At 45.6% G+C, this 20,084-nt stretch overlaps 1 protein-coding gene across 1 annotated transcript in view; it reads left to right on the plus strand.

Annotated features, from left to right (window-relative positions):
- The first annotated feature begins 306 nt into the window (after positions 1–306).
- CFAP77 (cilia and flagella associated protein 77) overlaps positions 307–20,084 on the plus strand; it is a 186,183-nt gene continuing 166,405 nt past the window's right edge. The window contains exon 1 of the mRNA XM_007527879.2: positions 307–1,015. Within this exon, the coding sequence (XP_007527941.1) occupies positions 824–1,015 (192 nt within the window). The 5' untranslated portion in view covers positions 307–823. The remainder of the gene's footprint in view (positions 1,016–20,084) is intronic.

The following is a 20,084-nucleotide window of genomic DNA, read 5'->3' on the forward strand; positions in this document are numbered from 1 at the left end:
ATGCCTGGGGTATCAGTCTGTAGCCAGAAATGGAAGTTCAGCAAACTTTCAATGAATAGAGGGAGGGCAAATTTAACTTGAAAGTCAAGGACAATCTGTGACAGGGCCCCCAGTCTCTAGAAAGTCCCCAAGCTGTGGAAAACTTTAAAATTAATTATCACATGTATTCTGCCACCTAGACTTGCAAAACGGGATGCGATTTTTTTCTGTTCTGCAATTAATGGCAATTTCTGGCTTTTGTAATTAAGTCGCTTTTCTTGCTTTCCATTCCTGTATCCTGTTTTTCACAAACATGGATGTGGTAAACTGGTCTCGGGTGTTTGGGCGATTGAACCTGAGACTCTAAAGTTTTTTTTTTTTTTCATAACCATCATGCTATCTCCCTCTCTCAGGAGCCCCCTCAAGTGGTAGTTCGGAGGTTTCCGTCGCTTTTATGTTAAGTTCTCAAGAGCTTGAGGGTGGTGGCTGCCAATATGATCAAGGAAGGCAAAGAATCCTCCACACTCCGGAATCTTTAGCGTCCCGTCGCCATGGAGACGAGCAGTTCCATTTCTCCTGGAGGGGTGTTCTAGGTGGTCTTTCCTTCCCAGCCTCAGCGCGATGCCCAGAAGAGGCTCAGAGGAACTGACAGGGGCTTATCTAGGGTTGTTTTGCTCATTACAACAAGGAGGAGGAAGTGTGGGGTGGTCATGTTCGATCTGGCGGGGATCCATCGCTCGGTGTCCCCCCAAATTCTGAGTGGTGCAGCCGGCAACACCTGCGGGCTTCGGAGTTGGGCAGCGCGCCGGGTAGTGCCCGCGGGCCGCTCCTCCGCGCTCCCGGGATGCCAGAGACCATGAGCGACTCCCAGGACTTGGTGCGGAAGAAAAAGAAGCAGCCGGTGCGCCGCACGGTCAGCCAGATCTGCCCGCCCCCGAGGCGGCCGCTGACCGTGGCTGATATCCGGCCCGGCATGGAGAATGAGAGGCTGGGGGTCCTGAGGGATTCCATGTTTCAGAACCCGCTCATCGTCAAGGTGAGCCGCCCACACGCCCACCGCCCCGGCGCCCTGCCTCCCGGTTGCCTACCTGGCCGGGTTTTCCACTCTGAGGTCACGGCAGGGCGCCCCCTTCACCCCAAACCCCCCCCCCCCCCCAAGCCTCAGTGTCCTCATCCTTCCAATGGGATGGCGGCGCTCAGTGGTCGGGGAGCCGCGGGGCACGTGGTTAGCCCGTATGGGCTGGCGCGGTCGACGAGAGTCGGGCCCGCCTCGCTTCCCTCCACGCTCCTGTGCTTCTGATGGCCAGCTAGCATTCGGTATCCTCTGGATACGTCACCTCACCTGTTCATTTCGGCTCAGTCACACTCGGGTCCAGAATTACAATCCCAAAAGGTGGGGTCCGGGAGACAGCATAATGGTTATGCAAAACAAACAAACATTCAGTGAGGAGAAAAACAAAATACTTGAGGCACAGAGTTCAATTCCCAGCATCACCATAAGCCAGAGATTAATTGTGCTCTGGTAAAACAGGCAAACAAAACCCACCACCAACAAGAGACGGATCAAAAGAGAAAAGACAACGGGAATCTCTGCCCTAGAAAGCCCCCAAGCATGAGGGAGGGCCTGTGGGTTTTTAGTCAGATAGCTTTTTCCCCTTACTGCACTTCCTATCTGATTACTGTAAAAAATGGCGACTAATCCCTAGCACTGCAAAAACGGCATCATCTGTTTTCCATCTACACCATGCCTCCGCCTCGCGTGAGCTTAATGTGCAGCTTGACGATTCGAGAATCCGGCATGAAGCCCAGCCAGTCTATCTTGGCGTTACTCTCGATCGCACTCTGTCATTTCACAAACATCTCATAAAAACTGCAGCAAAGGTGGGTGCGAGGAATCACATCATTGCAAGACTGGCCAGCTCCTCATGGGGCGCGAGCGCTTCCACACTACGATCATCCTCTCTGGCATTATGCTATTCCACTGCAGAATACTGTGCCCCAGTATGGTTCCGTAGCCCCCATGTCCACTTGGTCGATTCCAAATTATATTCCTCCATGAGGATCATTTCTGGAACCATCCGTTCCACCCCGGTTCCATGGCTGCCAGTTCTTAGCAACATCGCCCCACCAGATATTCGTCGGGATGCGGCATCATATCATCTAAGTTCATTTCTGGTCTACGCTCGACCGGACCTGCCAATATACGTGGATATCTTCGCCCACCCTGTCCAACGCTTGACGTCTCGTCACCCAATCTGGTCCCCTACGCCTACCCTGAACTTCTCTGTTCCAGTCTCTTGGAAACAGAGTTGGCAGTCAGCTGAGGTAAAGAACAAACACCTCATCACAGACCCCTGCAAGCGTCAACCCGGCTTTGACCTAGCACGTTATGATTGGGCCCTCCTCAATTGCTATCAAACAGGCCATGGCCGGTGTGCTGCTATGTTCCATCCTGCCCCTATGTTCCATCAACCCGAACTGCCCCTGCGGCTCCAGACAGACTATGACCCACATAGTCAATGACTGCCACCTCTCCAGATTCAAAGGAGGTCTCGAAACTTTACATCAGGCTCAACCTGATGCTGTTGACTGGCTACGGAAGAAGGGCAAACGCTAGAAGAAGAAGAAAGCCGCCAAGCATGAGGGAGGGCCTGTGGGTTTTTAGTCAGATAGCCTTTTCCCCTTACTGCACTTCCTTACTTTGGTCTAAGTTGCCCAGTGGGATACCCTTCAACCTTGACTTGACATCGCCCTCCCTCTCTGGGCCACTTATAAAGTCTAATTGAGGTCTGAAGCCTGGAGGCCGAGTCTGGGAGTCGATTTATCTTGCGCCGCTGGAGGGCAGTGTGCTTTCAAAAATGCACGCAGTCCCCCAGATGTGGAAGGTGCCTGGCAGAATTGGTGGTAACCTTGGATTCTGTAACATTTATTTATGGGAAAGCCTGGAGCTTCTTAGAGTTTTTGTTATTTGTTTTGCACTGAGAATCTGGGTAAACACCATGCTAGAATTAGCTAACTTAACCCACTTTTATAAAAAATATTGACTCCCTCCTCTGCCCTTTTTTCAAACCGTTTCTGGGTCAATACCTGGAAGAAGTTGTTTTTATTACAACTGGTACCCTTTCCACCTAATGTCCCCCCTTTCTTGTACACCCCCCAAATGTAACAAGACCTTTCTTTTATTTCTAAAAGAGTCACTATCAGCTAATAGATGGGTTTCATCTTTCTGAGATCATGGGATCAATCAGTCCTTTCTTCACCCCCCCCACCATCAGCTACTTTAATATTAGATCAATGATGATATTTAAGTAGTTGCTTCCAGAAACTCTGTCCACTTAAATATAAAATAAATGGCATTAAAGGCCAGGTGGTGGCGCAGCTGGTTAAGTGCACACATCACAGTGCACAATGACGCAGGTTCAAGTCCCTGGTCCCCACCTGCAGGGCGAAAGCTTCAGGTGGTGAAGCGGTGCTACAGGTGTCTCTCTGTCTCTTTCCTTCTCTATCTCTCTCCCCTCTTAATTTCACTCAGTCCTATTGAATAAAATGGGGGGAAAAAGAGTGGTCTGGGAGGTGGCACAGTGGATAAAGCATTGGACTCTCAAGTATGAGGTCCTGAGTTCAATCCCCAGCAGCACATGTACCAGAGTGATGTCTGGTTATTTCTCTCTCCTTTCTCACTAATAAATGAAATATTAAAAATAAAAAAAAGAAAAGAGACAATGGCCACCAGGAGTAATGGATTTGTAGTGCTGACACCGAGCCCCAGTGACTGGAGGCAAAAATAAAATAAAATTAAATTAATAAAATGGGGACGGGGCGGTAGCGCAGTGGGTTAAGCGCCCATAGCGCAAAGCGCAAGGATTGGAGCAAGGATTCCCGGGCTCCCTACCTACAAGAGGGTTCTTCACAAGCCGTGTAGCAGGTCTGCAGGTGTCTATCTTTCTCTCCCTCTCTCTGTCTCCCCTCCTCTGTCCTATGCAACAACAACAACAACGATAAACAGCAAGGGCAACAAAAGGGAAAAAATGGCCTCTAGGAGCAGTGGATTCGTAGTGCAGGCACCGAGCCCCAGCGATAACCCTGGAGGCAAATTAAAAAAATGATAATAATAAAATAAAATTAGTGGCATTGTGGAGTTACTCTCTGTGGTGAACTAGTATGTAGTGTATAATGCATAATACACAAATGGATAGTACACAAGTATATGCATACATGTTAGGTATACAATGCATAAGCGGTTTTCTTCCCATTTTTTCTTTTGCTTCCTCTCCGTATCAAGAAGGACATTTGGCCTCTAGATGGCACTAGATGAACAGTTTCCAGCATGAATTCAATGATTCCTCAACCCTCTGAGGTTTTTCTGTCCGAACCTGATAGAAATCCAAATTGTAGAAACATTGAGAACACAACAATATCTTTTTTTTTTCCCCTTTACCCTCACAAAACAACATCTTGGCTGTTAGCTTTTCTAAATTCCTTTTTACAACTGGGTATAGTGAGGGGGCAGAATTGGGTATACATGGGGACAGTTTGTGAAGTATTTAATTAAAAAAAAATACATTGCCGAAGTTTCTGTGGAAGCATGGCTTGTAGATACCAACTATAGTGTGTCTGTTTCACAAGCCCAGGTTTTCAGACCCAGAATTAGTGAGCATCTTCTCTGTGTATATTGGTGCGTGTGTGTGTCTGCTTTTTGCCTTGGGTGTGATTGAAGTATGCTTTGCTTTTGCTACATCTATATTGGGAGACCTTTGCACCTTAGACACAGTAATTTATTCTGCTGCTTTAGGGTGGTGTTGTTGTTCAGATTATTTTCTCCACTGAATAGGATCATGATTTTTTTTTTCTTTTATTCAAAATGTAAACACACCTTTGTAACAAACCCAACATTGCTGTTTCACATCCATGGAATTCACCTGGACATACACACATCATTTATTCAAGAATATGTCTGAAAATGCCATAGTAACCAAGTGAAAAATGAAAAACTCAAAACATCCAAGTGGGTATTTGATCAACAAATGCTCAACAACTATTCATTTAAAACCAAGCCAGCGGTTATTTAGTGGGACTGATTAAATCCCTCCATTTTGTTTTTCAATAGAGACACAGAGGCAGAGGGAGATAGATAGATAGATAGATAGATGATAGATAGATAGATAGAGACACTGAGACCATGATACTGAAGCTTCCTTCAGTGTGGTGAAGCTGGCCTTGAACCTGGGTTGTGTACATGTCAAAGCAGAACACTATCCATGTGAGCTATTTCACTGGCCCTGAATCATTCCATATTTTCTGCAGTCACAAAAGAGGTAAATATTTTCCACTGGAAAGGTTTCTACTCTGTGTTCTAAAATGATGTGCAGTTATTTTCCTTCCAGTATGACTTTCTGGAAAGAATAAAATTAAATAGAGAAAGAACCAAGCTTCGCTGTGAGTGATTCACATTTCCCCAGAATTCTGTGACTCAACATAGAATCCTGCTACAATAGCCTTCAAGGCTCCTTCACTAAACCTGTCATGGTGTACCCTTACTGCCATCGGATCTCAGCTGATACCCTGTCAATACAATTATAGGGAGAGACGACTTGGTTTGCTCCACTGACAGCCCAAGTCTTCTGTCTCCCTGGAGAGGTAGGCTCTGTACAGAGGTGAAATTTACTGAATTGAGTTTGAGTACCCTTAGAAAGTGCAAATGATCACCGTGCCCAATTTCTTCATAATTTATTACTAACTTTGTTTTCCTGTGGGGGTTTATATCACAAATAAGAAGTGCATGTACTTGTAGAATAGAGCCATAGAGCCACAGCACTGGGGGCTGGAAGGAGGCTTGCTGAAACCTAGTCCAATGCCTTATTTTAGGGATATTAATACCCAGAGAGACTAATCCAAGGTGCCGTCCTGACTTGATGGTAAAGTCAGGTGAGGTGAGGCTTTCCACACTCCTAGCCTTGTATGCTTTTGGCCACAATACAGATGTAATTCGTTAATAACAATCCAGATCGGTCATGCTTGTATTTCAGGCAGTTAAAGCATTTTCACTAGTGAATCTGATTCCAATAACCTTTCTTTCTTTCCTTTTTTCTTTTACAAGAGCACTGCTCAGCTCTGGCTTGTGGTGGTGCTAGGGATCGAACCTGGGAACTCGAAGTGTCAGACATGAAAGCTCTTTGCTTACCCACTAGGCTAGCTCCTCAGCCCAGTTTCTATGTTTTTATTAGTAATTTATTAATCAAAAGATTGCAGGGATATAGTTCCCTACTGCATCTATCACCAATGTTCTGTAACCTCTACCACCATAGTTCTTACAAAGTCTTTTTTTTTTTTTAAGATTTTATTTATTTATGAGAAAGATAGGAGGAGAGAGAGAGAGAGAAAGAACCAGACATCACTCTTGTACATGTGCTGCCGGGGATTGAACTCAGGACCTCATGCTTGTGAGTCCGATGCTTTATCCACTGCGCCACCTCCTGGACCACACAAAGTCTTTTTTTAAAATAATATATTTATTTCATTGAAGTAAAGAGACTACAGCATTGCTCAGCTCTGGTTTATGGTGGTGCTGGGGATTGACTCTAGGACCCCAGAGCCTCAGACATGAAAGTCTTTTGCATAACCATTCTGCTGTCTCCCCAGCCTGTCTCACAAAGTCTTAGAGACCATTTGGACCAATACCATTTCACATTCTGTTCTCTCCAAAGTGAGCTTTACTCATTTGGGGGAGGGGTACATTGACAGCCAAGAAATGCTTGTTTAATGCTTACTTAAATGCCTAGCACCATCCCAGGCTTGCTTTTTTTTTTTTTTTTTTTTACCAGAGCACAGCTCAGCTCTGGTTTATGGTGGTGCAGGGGACTGATCCTGGGACTTTAGAGCCTCAGGCATGAGAGTCTCTTTGCATAACCATTATGCTATCTACCCTCCACCTTCTTCTTCTAGCGTTTGCCCTTCTTCCATAGCCAGTCAACAGCATCAGGTTGAGCCTGATGTAAAGTTTCGAGACCTCCTTTGAATCTGGAGAGGTGGCAGTCATTGACTATGTGGGTCATAGTCTGTCTGTAGCCGCAGGGGCAATTCGGGTCGTCTCTGGCTCCCCAGCGATGGAACATAGCGGCGCACCGGCCATGGCCTGTTCGATAGCGATTGAGGAGGGCCCAATCATAACGTGCTAGGTCAAAGCCGGGTTGACGCTTGCAGGGGTCTGTGATGAGGTGTTTGTTCTTTACCTCAGCTGACTGCCAACTCTGTTTCCAAGAGTCTGGAACAGAGAAGTTCAGTGTAGGCATAGGGGACCAGATTGGGTGACGAGACGTCAAGCGTTGGACAGGGTGGGCGAAGATATCCGCGTATATTGGCAGGTCCGGTCGAGCTAGACGTGGGAAATGAACTTAGATGATATGATGCCACATCCCGACGAATATCTGGTGGGGCGATGTTGCTAAGAACTGGCAGCCATGGAACCGGGGTGGAACGGATGGTTCCAGAAATTATCCTCATGGAGGAATATAATTTGGAATCGACCAAGTGGACATGGGGGCTACGGAACCATACTGGGGCACAGTATTCTGCAGTGGAATAGCATAATGCCAGAGATGATGATCGTAGTGTGGAAGCTTTCTTTCCACCCAAGCTTTCTTAAGGGCATAAAAAATTTAGAATTCAGCTTTATCCACAGGAGTTAAGTATTTAGTTGGATAGACGCACTATATATGCATACAATATATAAAACAATATCTTATTACATATGACACACACACACACATGATTAACACAACACTTGCCTTAAAAAAAGCTCTCAAGAAAGGCTAGCTCTTATTTTGTGCACACACACAAATTATAAGTAAGCTATGTCACAGGTTACCTCCTGTAAGTTTCAGATGAACTGCACTACCTGGAAATGCTCAGATTTCAGATGGAACCCTCAGCAGGACTTGGGGAGACTTTTGAAGGAGGAATAGATGTGGACTGAACTTTGAAGGGAGATGAGGCAGAATCTGACCAGGGTGAGCTGTCAGCAGCTTAATCCTGCAGCTGAATATGACTGTCTTTCTTAGAGCCCAAGTGTTCAAAGGTTTTCATTCCAACCTGAGTTCTAACAGGAAATTGGGCACCCACTGCTGGGATCATTATCATTATCATCATGAGGAAACATTTACTTAGAGCCAGTATGTTCAAAGTAGATGCTCTGTAAAATTAGCCACCCACACCATGCTCACTAATAGCTAACATCTCTAATAAATATTGATGCTGGCCAACATAAACACACAGAGACAAAAACAGAGAAGGCAGTCAGACAAATGCGTAATTGTACAAATATTCCCGTGTGGGTCAGTCTTTCTCACCAAGTTTGAGTAAAATGTGCGAATATTATATTGAACTTTATCTGTTGAAGAGAATATACTACTGATTGCTCAAATCTTTTGCATTCAGTGACAAGGTAATGGGAAATGCAAAAGAAGATAGCTACCCTCCTGGCTCTGTCTCAGCTGTCCAGAGGGCCAGAGGGTAGGATTCATTTTTCTAGGGAAGAGGAAGGTTTACATATCCTTGTAACCTTCTCTCTGGTCTTTTATCTAATTGAAAACCAGAGCTTCTCGCTTCCCAGTGCCCAGTCAGATCCTTTGGTGAGTGCCCGGCTGAACTCCCCGCCCAGCCTTGAAGAGGCCATCTCCTGAGCAAAGCTGCTTTCTCACAGGCTCTCCACCAGCGCCCCAGGGGCAGCCGCTGTGAAGGCTGCACTTCCTACCTCTTTGTCCTTCTGGAAATAGGTTGCACTGGTTTTGCAACATTAACGGAAGACAAGGTTCTTGGAATTCGGATTCTCAGGATGAACTGTCTCTTTACGGCTTTTAGAACATGTTCCTATTAGGAAGTCTGCTCCTGAAGGAAAAATTCTGAGTCTACATAAACAAGGTAGCAATCACTTTTCCAGACCTTTTAGAATCTCTTAGCCCTAGTGACTGCACAATTTAGGTTGTTCTCTTATTTGAAAGACCAAGCTTTATTTACACTGAACCCATGGAAAAAATTTCAAAACCCTATTTAAAAAAATATTTATTTATTTATTCCCTTGTTGCCCTTGATGTTTTTTTTTTTTTTGCCCTTGATGTTTTTTAATTGTTGTAGTTATTGTTGTTATTGATGTCGTTGTTGTTGGATAAGACAAAGAGAAATGGAGAAAGGAGGGGAAGACAGAGGGGGGAGAGAAAGACACCTGCAGACCTGCTTCACTGCTTGTGAAGCGACTCCCCTGCAGGTAGGGAGCCGGGGGCTCAAACCAGATCCTTACTCCGGTCCTTGCATTTAGTACCACCTGCGCTTAACCCGCTGTGCTACCCTACCGCCTGACTCCCCAAACTATATATTTTTAACTCTATTTATTTATTTATTATTGGATAGAGAAAGAGAGAAATGGAGAGGAGAGGGGGAGATAGAGAGGGAGAGAGACAGAGAGACACCTGCAGCCCTGCTTCACTACTTGTGAAGCTTTCTCCCTGCAGGTGGGGACTGGGGGCGTCAACCTGGGTGTTTGAACACTGTAATGTGAGCACTTAACCAGGTGTGCCACTGCCTGGCTCCTCAAAACTCTATTTCTGACTGTAGTGATCAGAGGTCTCAAAAAACACCTGATTCAAATTGCATTAAAACAAAACAAAACAAAACAAAACAAAACAAAACAAAACAAAACAAAACAAAACTCTTATGGTCCAGGAGGTGGCGTAGTGGATAAAGCATTGGATTCTCAGCCATGAGATACCGAGTTCAATCCCTGGCAGTATATGTACCAGAATGATGTCTGGTTCTTTCTCTCTCTATCTTTCTCATGAATAAATAAATAAATTATTTTAAAAAACTTTAAAAAGTGCATTATGGGACCTGGGTGGTGGCACACCTGGTTGAACACACACATTACCAAGTGCTAGGACCTGGGTTCAAGTCCCTGGTCCCTACCTTCAGGTGGGTAACTTCACAAGCAGTGAAGCAGATCTGCCAGTGTCTCTGTTTCTCTTCCTGTCTACTTTTCTCTTCCCTCTCAATTTTGCTCTGTCTTATCAAATAAAAAAAAAAACAATACATAAAATAATATAAAAATAATAAAGAAAAAAGTGGCCACAAGGAGAAGTGCATTCATTGTGCAGGTACTGAGCCCCTGGTCTCCCCCTGGACTCACCCCCCCCAAAAAAAAAGACATTAGGGGTAGATAGCATAATGGTTATGCAAAGAGTCTCTTACACCAAAGTCCCAAGTTCAGTCCCCAAGACCACTGTAAACCAGAGCTGAACAGTGCTCTGGTAAAAACAACAACAAAAAACATTTATAAAGCAATTTCAATTAAATGTGTTCAATTTGAAATGTGAATGCTAGGAACCATCCATCCTTTGACTAGTTTGGGGATATTAGTTTTATTTGTGCTGGGACAACTGCAAATGTGTCACAAACAAGGAATATAGTAACCAAGGCTGGGTAAATCTGCCATTATATGTTATATATGCTATATGGTGTGTTATATGTTATATATATATAACATATACGTTATATATGTTATATATATGTTATGTTATATGTTATATGTTATATGGTGTGCTCAGCATTCTGTTCTGGCCTTCAGCAACTAGGCTCTGTGGAGTCTCAGACTCACCCACTGGGGGATGTTCTAGTTTCAGGATCTCTGACTGGTTGGATAAAAGCAGGCAAAGACACAACACAGTCACGATGAACTTTGTTGGTTTAATGTGTGCTGTTGATGTGGGTGTTTTTCAATGAACTATTTCTTTCTTTCTTTTTGCCTCCAGTCGATGGGGCTTGATGCCAGCACTATAAATCACTGCTCCTGGCTGCCATTTTTTCCTTTTTTTTTCCCCCATTTTATTTGATAGGACAGATAAAAATTGAGAGGGGAAGGGGAGACAAAGAGGGAGAGATAGACACCTGCAGATCTGCTTCATCACTTGTGAAGTGTCCCCATTGCAGAAGGGGAGTAGGGGCTCGAACCTGGATCCTGTGCAGGTCCTTGTACTAGTTAGTACTACTGTGTGCCCTTAACCAGGTGCCCCATCACCTAGCCCCCTTCATCTGACTTTGTATTCATTATAAAGAAGAAGAAGGAGGGGAAGCAGCAGCAGCAGCAGCAGCAGCAGCAAGAATTTGTTAGTCCTTTGGTAATTCAGCTTACAGGACAAAGCCAATCAAGCACATGCACCCCTCCACCCCCATATCCTCCTTGAAACATATCCTAATCTCACATTTCCTGTGTGCCCTGGGGTAGAGGGTTACACACTGGCAAAAGGTTAAAATAGGCAGGTTTCTAGTTTTCTTGAGGTCTTGAGAGTTCTTGGGGAAAGGACTTGATTTCTGGGTCTAAGTTTTCTCATTTGTAAATTGTGGCCACTAATACCTACCTTGCCTACTTCTCTAGGTTATAATGGAGACTGATTTCAATGAGATAGTGTACAGGTTCAACCTCCAGCAGAGCACTGCTTAGCTCTATTTCTTCGTTGAAATAAATACATGTTTAAATAAATAAATGAGATGGTATCTTATGGAGAAGATGTTGACACCCTAGGATTAGACCAGTGGTTCTTGACTGAGGGGGGAGCATTTTGTTTGGACAATGTTCGGAGATTTTCGTGGGGGTGCTACTGGTGTCTGTGGGGAAGGACTCAGGGATACTGAACAACATGCCTTCAGGATAGGTCCTCCCTCACTCTCCCACCCCCAGGGAACCAGCTGCTTTTAGGTATTTAGGCTGAGACTGAGAACTTCTGAATAAAAAGCACAAATACCCACAGTGCACAGTTTCAAAAACCAAATACAAAGAATAAATAAGACTGTTGAGGATTTCTTTTGCAGGGGGGAGGAAGAGAGTGCTGAGGACGAGATGTGATTCTGCCCCTGAACTACCTGTACAGCCTCTCAGATGGTCTAGTTTTTTTTTTAAACATTTTATTTATTTATTAATGAGAAAGATAGGAGGAGAGAGAGAAAGAAAGAACCAGACATCAGTCTGGCTCATGTGCTGCCAGGGATTGAACTCAGAACCTCATGCTTGATTGAGAGTTCAATGTTTCATCCACTGTGCCACCTCCTGGACCATGATGGTCTAGTTTTAATAGCTTCTCTAGACGTTCTTCTTCTATTTCCTTCCATATATATATAATATTTATTATCTATTTATTCCATTTTGTTGCCCTTGTTTTTTATTATTGTAGTTATTGTTGTTTTTGATGTTGTTGGATAGGACAGAGAGAAATGGAGAGAGGAGGGGAAGACAGAGAGGAGGAGAGAAAGACACCTGCAGACCTGCTTCACCACCTGTGAAGTGACGTCCCTACTGGTGTGGAGCCAGGGGCTCGAACTGGGATGCTTATGCTGGTCCTTGCGCTTTGCGCCACCTGTGCTTAACCCGCTGGGCTACCGCCCGACTCCCTCCTTCTAGATATTTTTATGATTATTAGAAATGCTCCCTTTTGAGTCCATTTCCTCTTCCTTAGTCATCACTTCTGTAAGTTTTCTCCCTTTTGTCCAGAACTCACCACTCTCTAGCCTCATTCAAGTTGTGGGTTAAGAAATCTACGAAGCAGGGGAGTCAGGTGGTAGTGCAGTGGGTTAAGCACTAGTGGCACAAAATGCAAGAACCAGTGTAAGGATCCTGGTTCGAGCCCCTGGCTCCCCACCTACAGGGAAGTCAGTTCACAGGTGGTGAAGCAGGTCTGCAGGTGTCTATCTTTCTCTCCCCGTCTCTCTCTCCATTTCTCTCTGTCCTATCCAACAGCGACAACATCAGTAACTACAACAATAATAACTACGACAACAATAAAAAAAAACAAGGCAAGAAGAGGTAAAATAAATAAATAAATATAAAAAAATTTAAAAAAAAGAAAGCTAAGAAGCGTTTTCAACAACCCATGCGATGTGACTCAATAATTCATTAGGTAAGCTAATTAGCAGAGGGCTGGTTTGTGGAGTAATCACTGACTGCCTTACACGGCTTGTTTCCCAGGTGTACTAGCTTCCAGGGGTTTGACTTGGTTCTCCTCAGCATGAACTCATCTTAGATTTAAGAAGGAATTGATTTAGTACACGAGAAATCAAACCCACAATGCGCTGGGGCCTGTTGTAGCCCTTATGCTTGTGCTGTGGCTCTAAGTATCATGTCAGGGAAACCAAGGAAGTTGCTTTATAAAGAAAACAGCTGTATTTTTCCACCCACTAGTTTAAACGCATGTCAGAGTTCGGTCAAGAAACTGCTGGTGGGGGGCCAGGTGATAGCATAGAGGGTTAAGCGCACATGACACACAGCGCAAGGACCAGCATAAAGATTCTGGTTTGAGCCCCTGGCTCCCCACCTACGGGGGGGGGGGTCACTTCACAAGTGGTGAAGCAGCTCTACAGGTGTCTGTCTTTCTCTCTCCCTCTCTTCTTCCCCTCCTCTCTCCATTTCTCTTTGTCCTATCCAACAACAACTACAGCAACAACAATAATGACAAACAACAAGGGCAACAAAAGGGAAAAATTGGCCTTCAGGAGCAGTGGATTCATAGTGCAGGCACCAAGCCCCAGCAGTAACCCTGGGGGCAAAAATATATATATATATATTAAAAAAAAAGAAAGAAAGAAACTGCTGGTATGGGTCCTTAAGCAGCAAGGTCAATATGCTTAGCACATGGGAAGGGGCAAAGGAAGGTATGACCCACCAAAAAGATAGTCGAAAACATATATCGGGCAAAAGACAAACATATTGAGGAGACCAATGAATCCAGATGTATGCAAGATCAGTTTCTTTGTGTGGCTCAAAATCTTTTGTGTCTATCCAGAAAGACAGATGGAAGTGGTGTCACAGGGGTATGAGTGAAAGGTGACACAATTGCCAGGTTGCTGGACTTATGAAACCAATGCCTTGTTATCCATGCCTCATGAAAAAGCCCTAGTGAGCCCAAGGGTGGAGGCAGCCATTGCCTTCAAAGACTGAAGCACCTGAGAAGATAGGGCGAGAAGTGGTTTTTGGACTGTAGCATTCCAGTTGAGAGGATTAGAATATCTGCTCCTGCCTTCATTGGTCCATTGGTCCAGGACAGTAGTGGATTTTGCCTTGTGGCCACAATATGATACCCCCATTATGTGGAATTGCACAGAGAAGACAAGACCAGTGGTGGTACATCTGGTTGAGTGTACATGTTATCGTGCATAAGACCCAGGATGGAGCCCCCAGTCCTTTCCTGCAGGAGGGAAGCCTTACAAGTGGTGAAACAAATTATCTCTCTTTTGTGCCCCTCATTACCTTTTCTTCAGTCTTTAATAGTGGGTTGGTTTAACTGTTGGTTTCAGTATGTAAATTTTAATTCTACCTGACCAGACCACATGCTCTTTTGAATTTATTTATTTATTTATTTATTTATTTTTTGCCTCCAGGCCTATAGCTGGGGCTTGGTGCCTGCACTACAAATCCACTGCTCCTGGAAGCCATTTCCCCCCTTATTTTGTTGCCCTTTTTGTTTTGGTCATTATTGTTGCAATTGATGTTGTTGTTGTTAGATAGGACAGAGAGAGATTGAGAGAGAAGGGGAGGTAGAGAGGGGGAGAGAAAGATAGACAGACACCTGCCGACCTACTTCACCATTTGTGAAGCAAACCCCCTGCAGGTAGGGGGCCGGGGGCTCGAACTGGGATCCCTGTGCCGGTCCTAGCACTTTGTGCCATGTGCGGTTAACCCACTGCACTACTGCCTGACGACCCCCCCACCTTAAATTTTTTTTAGCTATATTTATTTATTTATTGGGTAGAGATAGCCAGAAATTGAGAGGGAAGAGGGTGGTAGAGAGGGAGAGTCAGAGATACACCTGCAGCACTGCTTCACCACTTGCAAAGCCTTCCCCCTGTGGGTGGGGTCCAGGGGCTTGAACTTGAGTCCTTGAGCAGTGAAACTTGTGCACTCAACCAGGTGAGGCACCACCCAGCTCCTCCTCCCCCTCTGCCTCCTCCTCTTTCTCTTCCTCCTCCCCCTCCTCCTCTTTCTCTTCTTCCTCCTCCTTCTCTTTTTTCTCCTCCTCTTCCTCCTCCTCCTTCCTTCTCCTCCTTTTTAAATAATCTTGGGTGAATATTACATTTCTTTATTTTTTTAAAATTTATTTACTTATTGAATGGAAACAGGAATTGAGAAGGTTGGAGGAAATAGAGAGGAAGTGGGGGGGTGGGGTCCAGCGATAGCACAGCAGGTTAAGTGCACATGGCACAAAGCCAAGGACCGGCTTAAAGATCACGGTTCGAGGCCCCTGGCTCCCCTCCTGCAGGGACCAGCATAAAGATCCTGGGTTCGAGTCCCCCAGCTGCCCCCCTGCAGGAGGGGTGAAGCATGTCTACAGTTGTCTATCTTTGGGAGTTGAGTGGTAGCATAGCGGGTTAAGCGCAAGTGGTACAAAGCGTAAGGACCAGTGTAAGGATCCTGGTTGGAGCCCCTGGCTCCCCATCTGCAGGGGAGTCTCTTCACAGGTGGTGAAGCAGGTCTGCAGGTGTCTATCTTTCTCTCCCCCTCTCTGTCTTCCCCTCCTCTCACCATTTCTCTCTGTCCTATCCAACAACGACAACATCAATAACAACAATAATAACTCACAATAAAACAATAAGGGCAACAAAAGGGAATAAATAAATATTTAAAAATAAAAAAGAGGGGGAGAGAGAGAGGAGAGACACCTGTAGCACTGCTTCACCACTCGTGAAACTTCCCTTCTGCAGGTGAGGACTGGGGCTTGGAACCAGAGCAGGCAGGAAAGCAAACAACAAAGTAGTTTAGATGTGGTGGCCCCCATATGGATTTGGTCTATACTCAGTATGAGGGCAACTGCCTTCTGAATTGGCATGGGGTATGGGGGGAGGAGTAAGGGACATTCTTATTAACTAGAGGGAAGATTCATAGGCGTTATGGGGAACTGTATCCATGTGACAACAATCCTGTAAGACACCACTTCCTTGATAAAGTGATTAAAAAGAACAGTAGCATGGTCCGGGGGTAGTGCAGTGGATAAAACATTGGACTTTCAAGCATGAGGTTCTGAGTTCTATCCCTGGTAGCATATGTACCAGAGTGATGTCTGGTGCTCTCTGTCTCTCTCTCCAGAACACTGCTCAGCTCTGGGTTAGGTAGTGCCAGAGATCAAACCTGGAACTTTGGAGTCTCAGGCATGAACTTTTCTTTGCATAACCATTATACTGTTTACTCCCATACTAGTATGTGACCTTTTGACCTCATTTTTTGAGATGAGTATAGCTGGTTAGTTATGAGCTGCTGAGGGTAGACTGCCTGTGAGTTCATGTCTGATGGCTCACGCGTGGAGGTAGTTATAGGCAAATAAGAAGCTTAGGGAGTAAACCCAAGGTAAGGTGGCACCTAGAACTTAGCAGGCTAGGCTGAAGCCTCGGGGAGAGTGTGCTGAGAGATGGCTGAACAGAGGGTGAAGTCAGAGCTGGGGGGCTTGTTGGGAGCCCTGCAACCTGAAGGGATTAATGCAAGTGTCATAAACAAGACAGCAGTAGAATGAGAGATGAGATCAGACATCAGTCCCAACCGAGTCCATGTTGCCCGGACCTCTCTCCTACACTGAGGGACATGCACCTAACTGCAGGCTGCTTCAGGTTGATGGCAGGGCATCACAGGCCAAGTGTCCTCATCTGCTGGGCAGGACATTTACACTAACTGCATCCTCTGGGCTGTATGTTTGGAGCATAAATCAGCTGGGCGCAAACTGTGATGGGTTAGGGTTAGCGACTGCGATTTGTTTACTTTTTGCAAGCCCCCCTTCTGTCTCTCCGAATTTTCACTAAGTTGTTTGAGGGAACCTGCTGGAGCGAATCCGAGGGATCCCACTGGGCCAAGAGCGGGGCTTTGCGGCTGCCTCCCAAACCTTTATAAACTGTCACTGAAGATTTTGCTTTCTCTGTAGGCACCCAGTGGGCATAAATGTGGAGGTTTAAGCAAGTCTTTCAGAAACTTCCCTTCTAAAGGGAAGCGGCTGTCTGGTGTCTCTGAAAGCTCAGTCTTTTCTGAGGCAGTCTCTTGTGTCTGGCTGCCCGAGCCTCTCAGGATCACCTGGAAGACTGCTCGAAGGCCTCACTTCTCCCCAAACCCAGCAGGAGAAGGGGGCTGAGATTTGGAAAATGGCTTCCAGGGAGTCCCTGACACAAACCCATCTGGCCAGCTGATAGTCAGAGTCAAAGGACAGTGGTGACCTTTGTGGAACCCACTGTGTGTCAGGCGTCCTACTGGCTCCTTTCAGGCATCTCCCTTAAGGGGTTCTTGTCATCCCCATTTCAGAGATGGGGAAGTTGAGACTTATAAAGGTTACACAGGTTGCCCACACCCATCCAGCTAGTGTGCAGAGGAGTCAGGCTGTCAGCCGGGCCTGTGAGTGACAGCCCAAGGTGATAACTATAATGCAAATCAAAAGACCTTGGTGACATCAGTGTTGACTTTTAGTAAACCTGGAACAAGTGCCAGAATTTTACATCCATGGATCATGTCTCAGTTTTGCTAGGTTGGTGTTTTGAGCTCAGAAAGACTCATGAATGTGCCCGAGGGTAAATAGCCAAGTAAGGAGCGTTCACGATGGCCTGTGAGCTTGCCGTGGCCCCTATGTTGTGCACATGCCACACCGAGACTTCTTTGTCCTAAGGGGAGAGAAGACTTCATTCCATCTTCATCACCTCCGTTTACCTAAAAGGTCATCATCCACAGCTATACCTTCTGTTCTCTCCCTCTTTTTAAGTGTTTATTTTTTTAATTTACTTAGTCCCTTTTGTTGCCCTTGTTGTATTATTGTTGTAGTTATTATTGTTGTCGTCGTTGGATAGGACAGAGAGTAATGGAGAGAGGAGGGGAAGACAGAGGGAGAGAGAAAGATAGACACCTGCAAACCTACTTCACCACCTGTGAAACGACTCCCTTGCAGGTGGGGAGCTGGGGGCTCAAACCGGGATCCTTACACTGGGCCTTGTGCTTTGCGCCACATGCGCTTAACCCTCTGTGCTACCGTCTGACTCCCTTAATTTTAATAGTTTACTTTTTTTTTTTTTTTTTTGCCTCCAGGGTTATTGCTGGGGCTCAGTGCCTGCCCTACGAATCCACTGCTCCCGGAGGCCATTTCTTCCCATTTTGTTGCCCTTGTTGCTCTTGTTGCTGTTGTTGGCTAGGACAGAGAGAAATTGAGAGAGGAGGGGAAGACAGAGAGGGGGAGAGAAAGATAAATGCCTGCAGACCTGTTTCACTGCCCATGAAGTGACCCCCCTGCAGGTGGGGAGCCAGGGGCTTGGACTGGGAATCCTTGCTCCTGTCCTTGTGCTTTGCACCATATGTGCTTAACCTGCTGCGCTACCGCCTGACCCCCAATAATCCATCTAAATACAGAAGATACAGAAAAAGAGACTAAAAGGGGCCAGATGGTGGAGCACTCGTTTCAGCGCACACCTTACAGTGCTCAAGGACCCAGGTTCAAGATTGAACCCGGGACTGCAGAACCTTATGCATGAGTCTTCCGTATAATCATCGTGTTGTCTCCTCAGCCCTTCTCTCTCACTCTCTTTATTTTTTAGAGATTTTTAAAAAATATTTTTATTTATTTATTATTGGATAGAGACAAAGAGAAATTAAGAGGGAAGTGGGAGACAGAGAGACACCTACAGCTTTATTTTACCACTCATAAAGTTTTCCCCCTGCAGGTGGGGACCAGGGGCTTGAACCTGGTAATGTGCACTTTAGGTGCACCCCTGCCTGACCCCTCGCTCTCTTTTTCAAAAGATATTTTATTAGATTTATTCTTAAATAGAGACAGAAATTGAGAGGGAGGGGAAGATAGAATGGGAGAGAGATACCTGCAAGCATTGTTTTACCACTTGTGAAGCTTCCTACCCTGCAGGGGGAGGAGGGGATGAAGAGGGCTTAAACCCAAGCCCTTGTGCGTACCTTCTGTTCTCAACTGACTACACTAATTATACCATGGGCATACACATAGGTAGAAGTTGTTCACATAATGCTGAAACTGAAAGGGAGGTCCAGGCAGTGGCCCAGACATCCATGACAGCCAAAGGATTTCGGAAAAGTGAGCTGGGATAATTGCTCAGTGGTTTATACAACAGACTTTCGTGCCTGAGGCACTAGACAGCGCAGGTTTGATCCCTGGCATTACTATAAGTCTGAACTGTGCAGTGCTGTGGTTAGAAAAAAAATAAAAGGGGTGGGTGGATGATGGCGTATCTGGTTGAGCGCATATGTTATAATACACAAGGACCTGGGTTCAAGCCCCTAGCCCCCACCTTCAAAGGGAAAGCTTCATGAGTGGTGAAGCAGGGCTGCAGGTGTCTCTCTGTCTCTTTCCTTATTGCCCCATTTATTTCAATTTCTGGCTGTCTCTATCCAATCAAAATAAAGATCATAAAAAAATTAAAAAGAAAAGAAAAAATAAAAGGGGTGGAGGTGAGTGGGTAGTGGTGCAGCTGGTGAAGTATACACTACAACACACAAGGACCCTGGTTCAAGTCCCCCTCCCCACCTGCAAGGGGAAAGCTTCATGACCTTGAAGCAGTGCTGCCGTTGTCTCTCTTCCTTCTCCTCTCTCTGTCTCCCCCTTCCCTCTCAATTTTTCTGTGTCTATCCAATAAGTAATAATAAAATAAATACACAATTCAAAAAAAAGAATTAGGGAAAGGGCTTGTGACCTGGAGTGATCCAGGCATTGCTGGAAGGTCAGGCAGGACCCAGCTAGTCTGAGAGAAGGACACAGGCCATTTTGGATATAGAAAAACATCAGTCGAGCTGAGACATTGGATGCCATGGACTTGGGTGTGTTTAGAAGGCGTGTCTGGAGAGAGCAGGGTCTGCAGAAGGCAGAGTGAGAGGGATATTGCCATCAGGTTGGGCTGATGTAAAAAGTCTGCACTTTTGGTGGCACCACATAGAGTTTTAAGAAGAGATAAGAAAGAAAGAGAAGAGGAGTTAGTACGCTGCTTCCCAGAGAAGTTTGGAGTTTAGGTCACCCTAACTCAGCACAATCTGCAGGCTGGGCCAGGGAGCCAGGCAGTGGGTGAAACCTCCACTAAGGCGGCCAGAAACGCTTCTT

The sequence above is a fragment of the Erinaceus europaeus genome, chromosome 10 (assembly GCF_950295315.1).
Source record: "Erinaceus europaeus chromosome 10, mEriEur2.1, whole genome shotgun sequence".
Lineage (NCBI taxonomy): Eukaryota > Metazoa > Chordata > Mammalia > Eulipotyphla > Erinaceidae > Erinaceus > Erinaceus europaeus.